This window comes from Sprattus sprattus (assembly GCF_963457725.1).
Source record: "Sprattus sprattus genome assembly, chromosome: 2".
NCBI lineage: Eukaryota > Metazoa > Chordata > Actinopteri > Clupeiformes > Clupeidae > Sprattus > Sprattus sprattus.
In genome coordinates, this window is record NC_137921.1 from 939604 (window position 1) to 954163 (window position 14560).

At 45.0% G+C, this 14560-nt stretch overlaps 2 protein-coding genes across 2 annotated transcripts in view; both read right to left on the bottom strand.

Moving 5' to 3' along the window:
* ppih (peptidylprolyl isomerase H (cyclophilin H)) overlaps positions 1-7321 on the bottom strand; it is a 30616-nt gene extending 23295 nt beyond the window's left edge. The window contains exon 1 of the mRNA XM_080860520.1: positions 7188-7321. Within this exon, the coding sequence (XP_080716646.1) occupies positions 7188-7253 (66 nt within the window). The 5' untranslated portion in view covers positions 7254-7321. The remainder of the gene's footprint in view (positions 1-7187) is intronic.
* Positions 7322-9159: 1838 nt separating this feature from the next.
* Positions 9160-11902, bottom strand: taf10 (TAF10 RNA polymerase II, TATA box binding protein (TBP)-associated factor). The gene is made up of 5 exons (XM_080832326.1): positions 11558-11902; positions 10893-11047; positions 10429-10493; positions 10186-10300; positions 9160-9583 (listed from the first exon to the last, which is right to left on the bottom strand). Exons 1-5 carry the CDS (start codon positions 11700-11702, stop codon positions 9494-9496), a joined length of 570 nt encoding a protein of 189 aa, XP_080688452.1. The 5' UTR covers positions 11703-11902; the 3' UTR covers positions 9160-9493.
* Positions 11903-14560: the final 2658 nt, after the last annotated feature.

The following is a 14560-nucleotide window of genomic DNA, read 5'->3' on the forward strand; positions in this document are numbered from 1 at the left end:
CTGATTCTTGGTGTAATTCATAAGTAACTGTGTTTAGTTAAGATACCTTCTAAGTATTTTCCGTTTCTTGCGTATCATTGTTTCACTCATGAGTTTCCACCTGACATCAATAAAGGAGCAAGGCGCTCGCTACCTGGCTCGTGAAATCTATTGAACTACGTTAAAACACAGGACTCGTGTGTAAAACACGTGGCGGGAACAGTACAGTTTCATGCTCCGGGAAAGTTTTTTTTTGTAATTGTCCCGCTGAAATTAATACGACGATGCCAATTAAAATCTAATGTCTATAAAGCAAAGCATATTGCTACAGATCAGGGGTGAATTAAAAAAAAATCTCCCGTACATCGCGTCCCCACACTTTGAGAAACGCTGCTCTACACATAGAGAGTGCACTCATATTATAATAATAATAATAAAACTTTATTTATATAGCACCTTTCATGCAAAAGAATGCTGCTCTAAGTGCTCATCTCAACACTTTCACTCCACCACCTCATTATGTCTCGCTGCTGTTGCTGCTAGACGCCATGATGTTCTCTATTCTTGTCAAATGACCCGTCTGCCTTTGCTGTTCTCCTTGATCTTCTACAGTGTGACGAGCTGATGCCAGCCATGTTGCTGGGCAACCACAGCCTGTTGGCGATCATGCAGCAGTGGGGGGCGGGGCCTGACGAAGAGAGGGCGGGGCACACGCTAGAGTACCTGTACCTGATGTTGGCCAAGGTATTGTATTGTTTTTTATTGTATCATATTGTCTGTGTATGTATTGTTTGTATTGAATCATATTGTCTGTATATATTGTTTGTATTGCATCATATTGTCTGTATATATTGTTTGTATTGTATCATATTTTGTCTGTATATATTGTTTGTAATTATTGTAAATATGAGAGCTGCAAGATCGCTGTCTCACAAACTGTGATAAATATGTTTAAGAGACCTACGTTTCATATCTATGAACTGTGTCAGTTCGTTGAAAGGTCAAATTAAATTGTATCTATCTAGGTCCTTTCATAAAGTATTAATAAAGTTTAATGAATAAAGTATTTATCTATCTATCTATCTATCTATCTATTAATAAAGTTTAATTAATGAAGTATTTATCTATCTATCTATCTATCTATCTATCTATTAATAAAGTTTAATGAATAAAGTATTTATCTATCTATCTATCTATTAATAAAGTTTAATTAATGAAGTATTTATCTATTTATTTATCTATCTATCAAGGTCCTGCTGAACTGCTTCACGGTGTTCTTCGCGCTGGGCAGCCTCTCTCACTCCGTCATGGGGGTCTTCTTCCTGTCGCTGTGCCTGGGCGACGTCCTGCTGGCGGGGGCACTGGCGGGCACCTGGCTGCTGAGCGGGCACCGCGCCACGACGTCCGCGGCCTTCCTGCTCACCCACGCCTCTGCCGTCTACTCCGCCCTGCCGCTGCCCGCGCTGGTGCTGGGCGCTCTGGACTACGCAGCCTTGGCACGCCGGAGGAGGACGATCCCCTGGACGACGGGAGGAGGTGCCACCATGGCGAGTCGGATCGGCGCCGTGCTGGGACTGTGGGTTCTGGCCGGGCTCTACTCCGCGTGGCACACCGACCCGTCCGTGTTCGCCATGGAGCTGGCGGGGGCGGAGCCGGGCACGCTGGCATTGGTGTGTGAGGTGCAGGTGTCGCGCCAGGTCGCCCTCTCCTGCCTGGCGCTGCTCGCGGGCATCGGCCTGGCGCTGGGGTGGGTAGTGGTTCCAATTCTAAGTGTCAATCAAATGCTAACTTCTAACCTGACTACCATCCAATCAGAAAGCTTTAAACTGAACCTAATGACCCACCCATTTTCCTCGTATTGAAAATCATCTTGTGTGTGTGTGATTGACAGGTGCCACCTCCCTGACGTCCGACGCTGGGCCCGCCAGGCCGACCGCCTGTCTGTGGAGACGGCGCGACACGCCCCCCCGCCCCCCGGACACCTGCCCATCAGCTCCGTCTCCATGGCGATGGAGGAAGACTGCCCGCAGCGCCGTCCTCCGCTCTACCTCAGCGGCGTGCTGCTCCTCGCCCAGCACTGGGTCCCCTACCTGCTGGTCGTCGTGGTGACCAGCGAGCTGCTCCGCCTCGACATGCCCGCCTACGCCAGCGTTAACACCCTGTGGGCAGGCTGCGCCAACAGCCTGCTGGTGGGCGTGGTCTTCTGGAGCGAGGGCAGCGGGCGCGAGACGGGCACCATCGACGGCGTCGCCCAGCTGTGCGTCTGTGACGCCTTCTGTGACTGGAGGGTCTGCGGCCGCTTGAGTTGCCCTGGCAACGGACCCCTGCCACACAAACTGCCCCAGGAGCTCCAGGCCCCGTCAGAGAGGAAACTGGCACCTCTGCTGCTACTCTGAGGGGCCGACACACACTGCTCTCACACACACACACACACAGGTCTGACACACTGCTCACACACACACTGCTCTCACACACACTGCTCTCACACACACACACACAGGTCTGACACACACTGCTCTCACACACACGGGCCTGACACACACTGCTCCAAAACGCACGGCTCTGAGACACTGTTCCCACACACACCTCTGAGACACGGCTCTCACACACCACCTCTGACACACAATGCTCCAACACACACCTCCCACACACACGGCTCTGAGAGACTGTTCCCACACACACCTCTGACACACTGCTCTGACACACACGGTTCCCACACACACCTCTGAGACACACACTGCTCCAGGACTCAAGACTGTGTAAACTCCTCAGCACCAGCAGTGACCTACACACAGCTCTGCCACACCCCTGTGCTGCACACACCAGAGTCCTATACTGGTGCTAAACACACTCCTGTGATACAAACTCACCTGTGCTACACACTCCTGTGCTACACACACCAGAGTCCTATACTGGTGCTACACACCCCTGTGCTACACACACCAGAGTCCTATACTGGTGCTAAACACACACCTGTGATACACACTCACCTGTGCTACACACTCCTGTGCTACACACACCAGAGTCCTATACTGGTGCTACACACTCCTGTGCTACACACTCACCTGTGCTACACACACACCTGTGCTACACACTCCTGTGATAAACACACCAGAGTCCTATACTGGTGCTACACACTCCTGTGCTACACACTCACCTGTGCTACACACACACCTGTGCTACACACTCCTGTGATAAACACACCAGAGTATCCTGGTGCTACACACACACCTGTGATACACACACACCTGTGCTACACACTCACCTGTGCCAAACACTCCTGTGCTACACACTCACACCTGTGCTACACACTCCTGTGCTACACACACCAGAGTATCCTGGTGCTACACACACTTGTGGTACACACACACACCTGTGCCAAACACTCCTGTGCTACACACACTCCTGTGATACACACTCCTGTGCTACACACACACCTGTGCTACACACACACCTGTGCTACACACACTCCTGTGATACTACACACACTCCTGTGATACTACACACACTCCTGTGATACACACACTTGTTCCAGACAGCAGTCACGGGTCAGATCCTGTACTTCTAGGAGCAAATGAGTGCTTGATGCGCCATCAACTCTCTTCAGGTTTAAAAGGTTAATGTTACTATTGGTTGTAAAAATGTAGTTAAAAGTTTAAAGTTTAAAGTTAGACTTTAAAGATCCCAATAGGTTTTGTCTCATGAAGGAGAACAGAGGGGGCCGTCTTGGGGGAGAATAACTGTGTGTGTGTGTGTGTGTGTGTGTGTGTGTGTGTGTGTGTGTCTTGGGGGAGAATAACTGTGTGTGTGTGTGTGTGTGTGTGTGTGTGTGAGAACAGAGGGGGCCGTCTTGGGGGAGAATAACTGTGTGTGTGTGTGTGTGTGTGTGGGTATGTCTTGGGGGAGAATAACTGTGTGTGTGTGTGTGTGTGTGTGTGTGTGTGTGTGTGTGTGTGTGTGTGTGTGTGTGGGTGTGTCTTGGGGGAGAATAACTGTGTGTGTGTGTGTGTGTGTGTGTGTGTGTGGGTATGTCTTGGGGGAGAATAACTGTGTGTGTGTGTGTGTGTGGGTGTGTCTTGGGGGAGGTGATGGTGATGGTGATTATTATTATAATTGGATGCAATAAATGATGACTATGGTCCAGGTGACTTTAACAGCTTCATGAGTTATTTGGTCGCTTGATGGTTTCCTTGTCAGTGATTGACACCCCTCTCATCAGGGTCACAATATTCACAAAACGGACAGCAGCATTCGGACACACACACACACACACACACACACACACACACACACACACACACACACACACACACACACACCACCTCTCATCAGGGTGACAATATTCACAAAACGGACAGCAGCATTCGGACACACACACACACACACACACACACACACACACACCACCTCTCATCAGGGTGACAATATTCACAAAACGGACAGCAGCATTCGGACACACACACACACACACACACACACACACCACCTCTCATCAGGGTGACAATATTCACAAAACGGACAGCAGCATTCGGACACACACACACACACACACACACACACACACACACACACCACCTATCATCAGGGTGACAAGCAGAGACAAGGAGAGCAGCACTCGGACGGACACACACACACACACACACACACACACATCACAGGCTTGGCTGCCCAGTCATACACTACATGAGACCCAGAACACTATCAGACTTGGCAAACATGGTACCATGGTAACCTCCAGCCTAGACAGTTTGTACAGTTTAAGGGCAATCATCATAAAAAGGCAAACATACATCTCACAGCCACATCATGAAGCTTCATCCAATCACTGCTCATCTCACAGCCACATCATGAAGCTTCATCCAATCACTGCTCATCTCACAGCCACATCATGAAGCTTCATCCAACCACTGCTCATCTCACAGCCACATCATGAAGCTTCATCCAATCACTGCTCATCTCACAGCCACATCATGAAGCTTCATCCAATCACTGCTCATCTCACAGCCACATCATGAAGCTTCATCCAATCACTGCTCATCTCACAGGCACATCATGAAGCTTCATCCAATCACTGCTCATCTCACAGCCACATCATGAAGCTTCATCCAATCACTGCTCATCTCACAGCCACATCATGAAGCTTCATCCAATCACTGCTCATCTCACAGCCACATCATGAAGCTTCATCAGGGGTGGGCAATCCATTTCCCCAAGGGGCCACATGAGATAGTGGGACTGTTGTGGAGGGCCGGACCAATAGGCTGAACTCAATTCAGCATGAAAAATGAGCATGTTTTTGCAGTATTAAAAGTGTGCCTAGACGACCAATACACATGACGCGCACACATACACACACACACACCACACACACACAGACACACAGACACACATACACACACACACACACACACACACACACACACGAGAGCAAGCTTACAAATTAATAGTAATATACATTTTTATCGTTAAACGCTTGATTCCTAATTTACTATCGACCTCCGAGGGCCGGTCAGGGACAGCCAAGGGGGTGCAAATCATAGACAAAGAATAAGTCGTATTCTATGTCTATGGCGCAAATGGCCCTGAGTAACGCACTTTGCCCAGGTCTGATCTAATCACTGCTCAGCTCACAGCCACATCATGAAGCTTCGTCCAATCACTGCTCAGCTCACAGCCACATCATGAAGCTTCTTCCAATCACTGTTCAGCTCAATGGCAGCGGAGGTGGAGAGGAGGAGAGAGACATACAGGTCACAGAGAAAGCGTGTCTGACTGTCTGTAGTGACACCTGCCGGTCACCACTTGACACCTGATGACACCATCCTACAGCAACCTCAGAGACTCCACAGCTAACTGGGCTCTAGCACCCCCATGAGGTAGAGGAGGATGGTGCCTCACGACAACAGAATCACCAACTCACTGATAACTCACAAAACAGGCTGTGAAACCAACGCACAGCCTCTACATGCAACTCACTCCCATCCCTTAGTATCTGGTCTTGAAGAAAAAGGCATGTTTGTAAGTTCATAAAAAGTGAAGTTACTTTTTTGAATTATAAATACAAATAAAATAAAGTAAAAATCGAACGGGACTGTCTATCTTCAATAGATGGTGACTAAAAATGCATTAATTCAAAAGTGGATTTTCAAGAAGGATGCTATTAGAGTTTTCGTTCACACCATACAAGTCAGAAGTTAGAAAATACAGAACGTTCTGCTTAATTTCGCTTCTTTTATTTTTCACAATTCGTAATTTCAGTTTCATGTTCAAGCAGCAATACGGAGTTCTGTTCCAAAACTGGTTCTTTTGGCTGGCAACGTCATGCTTTAAAAGCTTTAATTCCATTTCTGCAGGGTTTTCCACCCTGGTACACAGATCTACATAGGGCATATCCTGGATAGCTAGTGGGAAAGAAACAGACTGTCCTTCACATGACCATGCTATCATATCAAATTTTTGAATGGTACCTAAACTAGTTGCCTCTAAAACCATAACTCAAAAAGTGTCAAATTGTTGCATAGTGTTACTTTAAATTTGATTTAACCTAAACCAGTTACAGACAGATAGACATGCCAGTAACTGATACTCTGGATTAAATTGTCTACTCTAAATTAATGGACTGATGTCTTTCAAAACTACTTCAGCTCGACTCCGTACATCCCTATGAGTGCGGGATGGAGGACCCTGGAGTGTAACGGAATTGATGCTCTCGCGTGAAGGAAAACGGAACCCGGTACATCAAATGCCTACCATGAATCAGGGAAGTTTGAAATAACGTACGGGATTTTTAAAGAAATTGTCCTTTTGGAACCGATACAAAATATATCAAACAATGACAATACAAACTAGGCATACACATTTGTGGACATGCTAGAAGTTACAATCATGATCTCTCGTGATATAATTGATTTTAAAGTCATGTATCCTTAGCTGAATGATTGTATCCATTCATTGGGGGTAGGCTACTTTTAACATCTGATGGAGCGTTTAAATGTAACTTGCTTAAACCCTGGATGACCTGCGATTATTAACAAAACTGCTTCAAATAAACGGATGAAAGCCACAAGCTCATTTAGTTACTTTTGTTACTATTGTCTATCAAAGGCAAATACTACAGTATTCATGGGGGAGCGTTAGCTAGCAATGCTAGCTTGATTTACTTTGCGAGCTGACACCTTTCAGTTTAGTTTACAAAATTAACTCCTTACCTGCCCGCCGATGGTGACGTCAAAAAACACAATTGGGTTGTTTGGATTCGATGGCTGGACGTTCATGTTGAAATCTAAAACGCTGTTCTCGTAATCTCGTAAATGTTAAAGTTAAAGTTGATAAACAGTACAGCGTGCGTCAATTCAACGTTTCGAATGTAAAGTACAAGTGCCGACAGAGTACATTTCTACGGAAGCTCACATAGGACAATCGACACGAGAGTTGAAAATACATTAGATAACCCGCATTTGAACTTAATTATGTAGCAGATGAATTTCCATTACACGTAGGCTAAGTAACTTTTATAACCACAATTATAATTAATAAAGAAATAAATTAGGCCATTTCCATAACAACCTAGTGCACCCGTGGGTCGCAGCTCTAGAACGGTCAGAATGGAAACGAGAGGATTTTAACAAACTGGCTGTCAGATTCAAAACGAGAATCGGTATGATACAATGCATACACTTCTGACATTACAGAAAGATTCAGTCAAGCAATCTTACAAATGTGTTAATGGTTGTAACAAGTTGGTTTAAGGGTTAGTAAACCCATGTCAAATATACACTGATTTAATAACAAAACATGGTTTAGAACAGAGAGCATTGCCCGTAGTTTAGAAGACTGTTATGTAGGCTTGTCGCTATCGTTACCTATCTTGGATTGTGTTCACACATAATAATGGCTGTTTAGTTCACCCTTGGCGAAAAAGCATCTCTCTAAACGAATTGTGAGTTTGCACTAATGCTGTGTTTGCACCCACTCTCACGAGTATACTTCTACAGTCTACAGCGGTTGAATGCAAATAACAAAATAATTTAATTCTGTTTTGAAGATGGTGGTCCTACTAGCTGTTGTTTTGGTTTGTCAGCACAGCAGTTGAATACAATTGAATATCTGTTCTTCTTCCATTTTGTCCTGTAGTGTAAAGAGTTGTTCCGGCAAAGGCACAGTCTGAGATTTAGTTTCGGTTGGTGATGTTTGAGCTCAATAGTCAATCAAATGAAGAAGCCAGGTTGATTGGCTGGAATTGTTTATGGCTCGGTCGGAGCCACTATGTCTGTTTTTGGAGATTTGCCTTTGCGCAATCATTAAACACAACAAGACGACGGTGAAGAGGAATTTGCCGAATTGGACAAAAAGTTATCAGAATCGCAACCACCACTGTTCCATCTGAAAAACACTTTAGCTTGTCTTCAACATGGAGGTTTCAGAAGAAACTTTTGAACTTTTAACATTCTGTTTATATTTAGCAGTCAGAAAATCCAATGAATATTTCTAACAGTCTTATCGTTTACATTTGTGTGTGTGTGTGTGTGTGTGTGTGTGTGTGTGTGTGTGTGTGTGTGTGTGTTGGAGCTCTCAGTGAGGTGACTATGTGAAAATGCAATGAGTATTAAATCTAGGGTTTTACATTTGTGTGTGTGTATGTGTGTGTGTGTGTGTGTGTGTGTGTGTGTGTATTGGAGCTCTCAGTGAGGTGACTATGTTAAAATGCAATGAGTATTAAATCACAACAGTCTAATAGTTTAGTACTTTCAACCTTGCAAAGCAATTCTAATTTCCTGCCTTCTGATCTTATTACGTGATTGCCTATCATTCAAATCATAAAAAATATAAGAATGAATTAAACGCAAGCAAGCCAAGGGGATTTTGATGGAAAGCTCAGTATTCCAATCGTCTGCTTTTAAAGAAGTGCCCTTGAGCAAGGCACCTAACCCCGATCACTGCTCCCCGGGCGCCGCCATAGGCAGCCCACTGCTCCGGGTTAGTATGTAAATGCACTTCACTGTGTGTGTGTCACTTCCCTGGATGGGTTAAATGCAGAGGTGGATTTCAGAGTGTGTGTGTCTACATCACCTCTGCCATAGAGTCACTTTCAATTTCAATTCAATTCAATTCAATTCAATTCAATTCAATTCAATTCAATTCAATTCAATTCAATTCAAGACTACACAGTCTTACTTTACTTTGGAAGAGTTTATTGGGGTCAATAAAAGATCAGAAATGCATAAATGAACACAATGACGACAAGCTACAGGATATAAAAAAGGCTAAATGAACAGATGCAAGACAGCTCCACACCCTCTGTTGTGTGTGTGTGTGTGTGTGTGTGTGTGTGCCTGTGTGTGTGTGCGTGTGTGAGTGTCAGTGTGTGTGCGAGAGTGTGTGTGCGAGAGTGTGTGTGTGTGTGTGTGTGTGTGTGTGTGTGTCTGTGTGTGTGCGAGTGTGTGTCAGAGTGTGTGTGTCAGAGTGTGTGTGTGTGTGTGTGTGTGTGTGTGTGTTGGAGCTCTCAGTGAGGGGACTATGTGAAATAGTGGGGCTTCTTCACATTGATGCCGTACTCAGACAGAGCAGGAGCCAGGTCCTCCATGGTCAGGGTGTACTTCTTATCCTGGGGGGAGCACAGAGAGAGAGAGAGAGAAAAGGATAGAGAGAGGGGGGGAGAGAGGGGGGACAGAGAGAGAGTGAGACAGAGGGAGTGAGAGAGAAAGGGACAGAGGGAGAGGGAGAGAGAGAGAGAAAGGGACAGAGAGAGAGAGAGAAAGAGAGGGAGAGAGAGAAAAAAATTGACAGAGAAGGGAAAGGGAAAGAGAGAGAGACAGGGGAGAGAGGGGGGGCAGAGAGAGAGACAGAGAGACAGGGGAGAGGGGGGGGACAGAGAGAGAGAGAGAAAGGGACAGATAGAGAGAGAGAGAGAGAGAGAGAGAGAGAGAGAGAGAGAGAGAGAGAGACATTCATAACTGGGCACCACACAGGAGACCATGCCTGTCCCTCTACAGTGCCAATCATTCATCTGACTTTAAGGGAGCTTTTGTCTGACTGTAGTCTTATTAAAGTAGTGAACTTCATCTCGTAGTCTTATTAAAGTAGTGAACTTCATCTCGTAGTCTTATTAAAGTAGTGAACTTCATCTTGCACGGACCTTAGTCTTATTAAAGTAGTGAACTTCATCTCGTAGTCTTATTAAAGTAGTGAACTTCATCTCGCACTGACCTTAGTCTTATTCCTGGAGCTTCCAGAGGCAGTTCCCTTCATCTTGCAGTGCTGGAGCGCGTCGTTAGCGATGTCTGAGATGAACTTCTGGGCAGCCAGCGAGACGAGACGGATTCTGGACGAAGCCAAATAAAGCGAGTTTTATAGTTCATGTATATATACAACCAGGCTGTGACAAACGTATTCATTTAATCATTATTTTAATTTAATTAAAATGAATTTAAGTTAAATATGGACACTTACATTCTAGGGTCTGAGGCCTCGAATCCAGCGCGGTTGAGGTAGTAACCTGTCACTGCGTCAGGGATCTGGAGATGAGAGAGAGACAGTTAGGATGAGCTCCACACCGGGTTATATACACAGATAGTGTTGTGTTCACAGTTAGTGATGCTTTCCAGGTAAGTGTTGTGTCAAGGTTAGTGTTGTGTGGGGTGAGTCAGTACATAAGATCTAGTGCATGATGGGTAGATGATCCTCGTGTGTGTGATTGAGTCCATGTGCGCATGTGTGTGTACCATTCAAAGCAACCCAGTCTAAACATAAATGCTCTTCTGGAAGCCTGATATTATTACCCTAAACAAAAACCGAGGGATGAACAATTACCGATGGCCAAGAATAACAAAACAACCCCATGAAGAACATGTCCTTGCTGAGGGTATGGGCTTCTGTGGCCCTGACCGGACCTCACACACAAGGTGACGGCTTACCGTGGGTGTGTAGTCCTCCAACTGCATCAGGAAGTCCGCCAGGGGCGTGGTGGAAATGGCCGGTTTCACATCTCCGTTGGCGATGCCCGGCATGTACACTCCGTTGGACACCGATGCGTCAGAGGATGGGGTCGCCATGGCAGCCGAGGTTGGAACTGTTAGCATGTGTGAAAGGGGCGCAGGTGAGGTTAATGTAGTGGGGTAGGCGAAACTGCTGATGCAGCACTGACATGTGCTTTACGGTCATGCGCTATTGCAGACAACCGATAGAGTCTTGGCTAATCCTGCCTCTCTGATAATGTTGAACTTTAAAAATATATGTGCGGCTCACGTTCTGAATACCGTATTCACCGTACTTTTGTTACAGGAGCTGTTTAATTACAAAGACATTCCTCCATTTTACAATGTCATACAATAGGCATATGCACAACACAACGGATACAAATTGTATGTACCTAGATCGCAGGCGTAACTAGGTTAGTAAAGTGGTTGTGATTGAAAAGCAGTATTTATGTTTAAATTTACATCAACTATACTCCGGGAACCAACATTTTGGAGAACTTAAGTCACTGGTCACACAACCCGGTTCAAGTCATTAAGAACAAGTTCCACCGTGTTAGCTAGCTATTGTGGATAGCTTTACTAGCTGGTGGTCGACAACTTACGGTTACTAGTTCCGATAGAAGGTATACTGCTGACGTTTGCTGCTGCATTGTTTGTCAGTGTGATACAGTTGCTGCTGTTGCTCGATGTAGACGAATTCGATGCTGCTCCTCCAGCGGTAACTGGCTGCGATGTGTCAACGTTCATTATAACAAGCTCACAATATCAGCTATGGCGAATTGCTAGCGAACGCAAATTATTACAAGTAAAGGGTCGATGCACTTGTCAATACTTTTTCGTGACGCCACATGTAAAATAGATCGCCTATGTTTAAAATACCGAGAGAAACTGCGGAAATAATGGACTTCGTGGAGTAAACTGTTTTGCTCTTAAATGCTTAAATGGCAACCTCTGTACTTCCGTGTGCAACACATTCATTGTCCGAGCGAAAACCTGGGCCATGTATAGTTCCTAGGAGTGACTCGTTCCTTTCCAGGTCGGAAAGACACTAGGGGGCCCACGGCGTCATTCTCTCTGTCCTGTACTGAATTATTTTACTTGAAAGAAAGTCACACAATATGACTTTAGAGCAGGGGCGCAGATGGCACTGGGGACGAGGGGGACATGTCCCCCCCAGATTCATAGTGACCCTGATCCGTCCCCACCACTCTCCCTACGTAAGGCGACAATCATCAGTAAATAACGTTTAAAAAATGTTAGCGTCCCCCCCAGTTCAAAAATCCCATCTGCACCGCTGCTTTAGAGCACTTGTTAATGCCATTCCCAGCCCCCCAACACGGACTCTAATCCTGAACTCTAAATTGCACATTTTATTTTTTTTATATATATATTTTAAATTTAGTTGTTCCCATGTTTAATAACTTAATATGTATATAATAACTTAATATGTGTATTGTTTATTGTGTATGTTTATTGTTTGCACCAACGTCCCACAAAAAAATCCTGGTAGGTGAAAACCTACTTGGCAGTAAACACCTTTCTGATTCTGATTCTGATTCCGAGACAGTGTTGGGCAAGGATAATCAGGGAAAGACTTTACCCATAAGATTATAGCTTACTATTTATGTCTACTCATAACTCATGTCAATAATAAGAGTATCAGTAGCCTTGCCTTGCCTGGCTTCTGTTCCAGTGGGATGAGTGTGTTGCCCCAGTGTTAAGAAGCAGACAATTTAGACTTTTTTTAATGTAAAAGACATCGAGGTCTTCATAAATACATATTATGTTTATATTTTATATATTGTTTTCTTATGTTTCTTGACTTGCAGAACTTACTATGTGTATTGCTATGCACCAAAATGCCAAAGAAAATTCCTTGTATGTGTAAAATTCTTTCCAAAGCTCCTGTAGCTAAATAAATGACAACTTAATGATTTTAATATGCCGTCAGATATTGATCAAAAATCATCTTCAGTTCAGCAAATGTGTCAGGAAAATGTAACCTAAATCCTTCTATCACCATTCATAAAAGGGGGGACCAGTAGAATTCAGTACACGTCAGGATATTTTCCTTTACTCTTCAGTATGCTGTATCTGTTTTGCAAGTCCATTTAGATAAACTTCTGCCAGGCAATCTGGACAACAACAGCAGACCTAATTAGGATATAGTTTGGGCCCTCTTCCCTGGCTCAGAGATCAATATATTAATACATTTATCAATATATATGTTTGATATTGAATGCTATTTGGAGGATTATCAAATGGGGACAAAATCCATTATTTTTACTTTACTGTACTTAAAGGTTTAAAGTAACACTATGGAACAATTTGACACTTTTTGAAGTATCGTTTTATAGGCAACTTTGGTAACATCCTCAAATTAATTTTGATAGCATATGGTCATGTGAAGGACAGATAAACACCTGTGTCTTCCCCACATGCCATCCAGGATATGCCCTATGTAGTTCTGTGTACCGGGTTGGAACACCTGGCAAAAATGGAAGAAAATCTTTAACATGCAAGACATTGCCAGCTATACTGCTAAAAGACACCAGTTGGTGTGTTGGCTAGCTTCTATCAGTGTCAGCTGGGCTGTTGGTGGTGTTTGCAAGGGTTTTTTAATGCCTTTTAGGTAGTTCACTTACTAGTTTTGGAACAGAACTCTGTATTGCTGCTTCTTGAGGTCGCATCTACATCACTGGACGAACTCACGGACACTGTGACGTCATACATCAGTTTTGCGAAGGTACGTGTGTATCCACCAAAACGTAACGCATCTTTAATAACAATAAACCATGGTTCACAGCAAAGGTCAAGCAGCTTCGTCAAGCCAAAGAGGAGGCCTTCAGGAGTGGGCACAGGATCCTGTACAACCAGGCCAGAAACACAGTCTGACTAAGATGATCAGAGTTGCAAAGAGTAGCTACTCTGAAAAGCTGGAAAACAGGGAAAACATGGAAAACAGGGAAAGCAGGTTTTCAGCTAACGACCCTGCGTCAGTGTGGAGAGGCCTGCAGGACATCACCAACTATAGGAAAACCTCCCACCACTCCATGGAGAATCCTCAACTGGCTGACGACCTGAATATGTTTTACTGCAGGTTTGATCACCCCACATTCACACCCCTCACCCGCTCCAACTCAGCCTTCACACATTCATCTGCACCCCCTGTTATCACCTCCCCCCTCCCCTCTGACTCCCCCCCTGCACTGACGGTATGTGAAGAGGATGTGTGCCAGCTCTTTCATTGACAGAAGACAAGGAAGGCATCAGGCCCAGATGGTGTGTCAACCTCTTGTCTGAAAGCCTGCGCCTGATCAGCAGGCCCCTATCTTAACACGGATCTTCAACAGATCTCTGGAGCTGTGTGAAGTCCCCTCCTGCTTCAAACGCTTCACCATCATCCCAGTTCCCAAGAAACACTACATTATTGGACTGAATGACTACAGGCCCATCGCCCTGACATCTGTGGTCATGAAGTCCTTTGAAAGACTGGTGTTGACCCATCTGAAGGGCATCACAGGCCCCCTGCAGGACCCTCTGCAGTTTGCCTACTGTGGTATAAACTCGGTGCTCGATTGTGTTTGACTGTTACTACTACGATG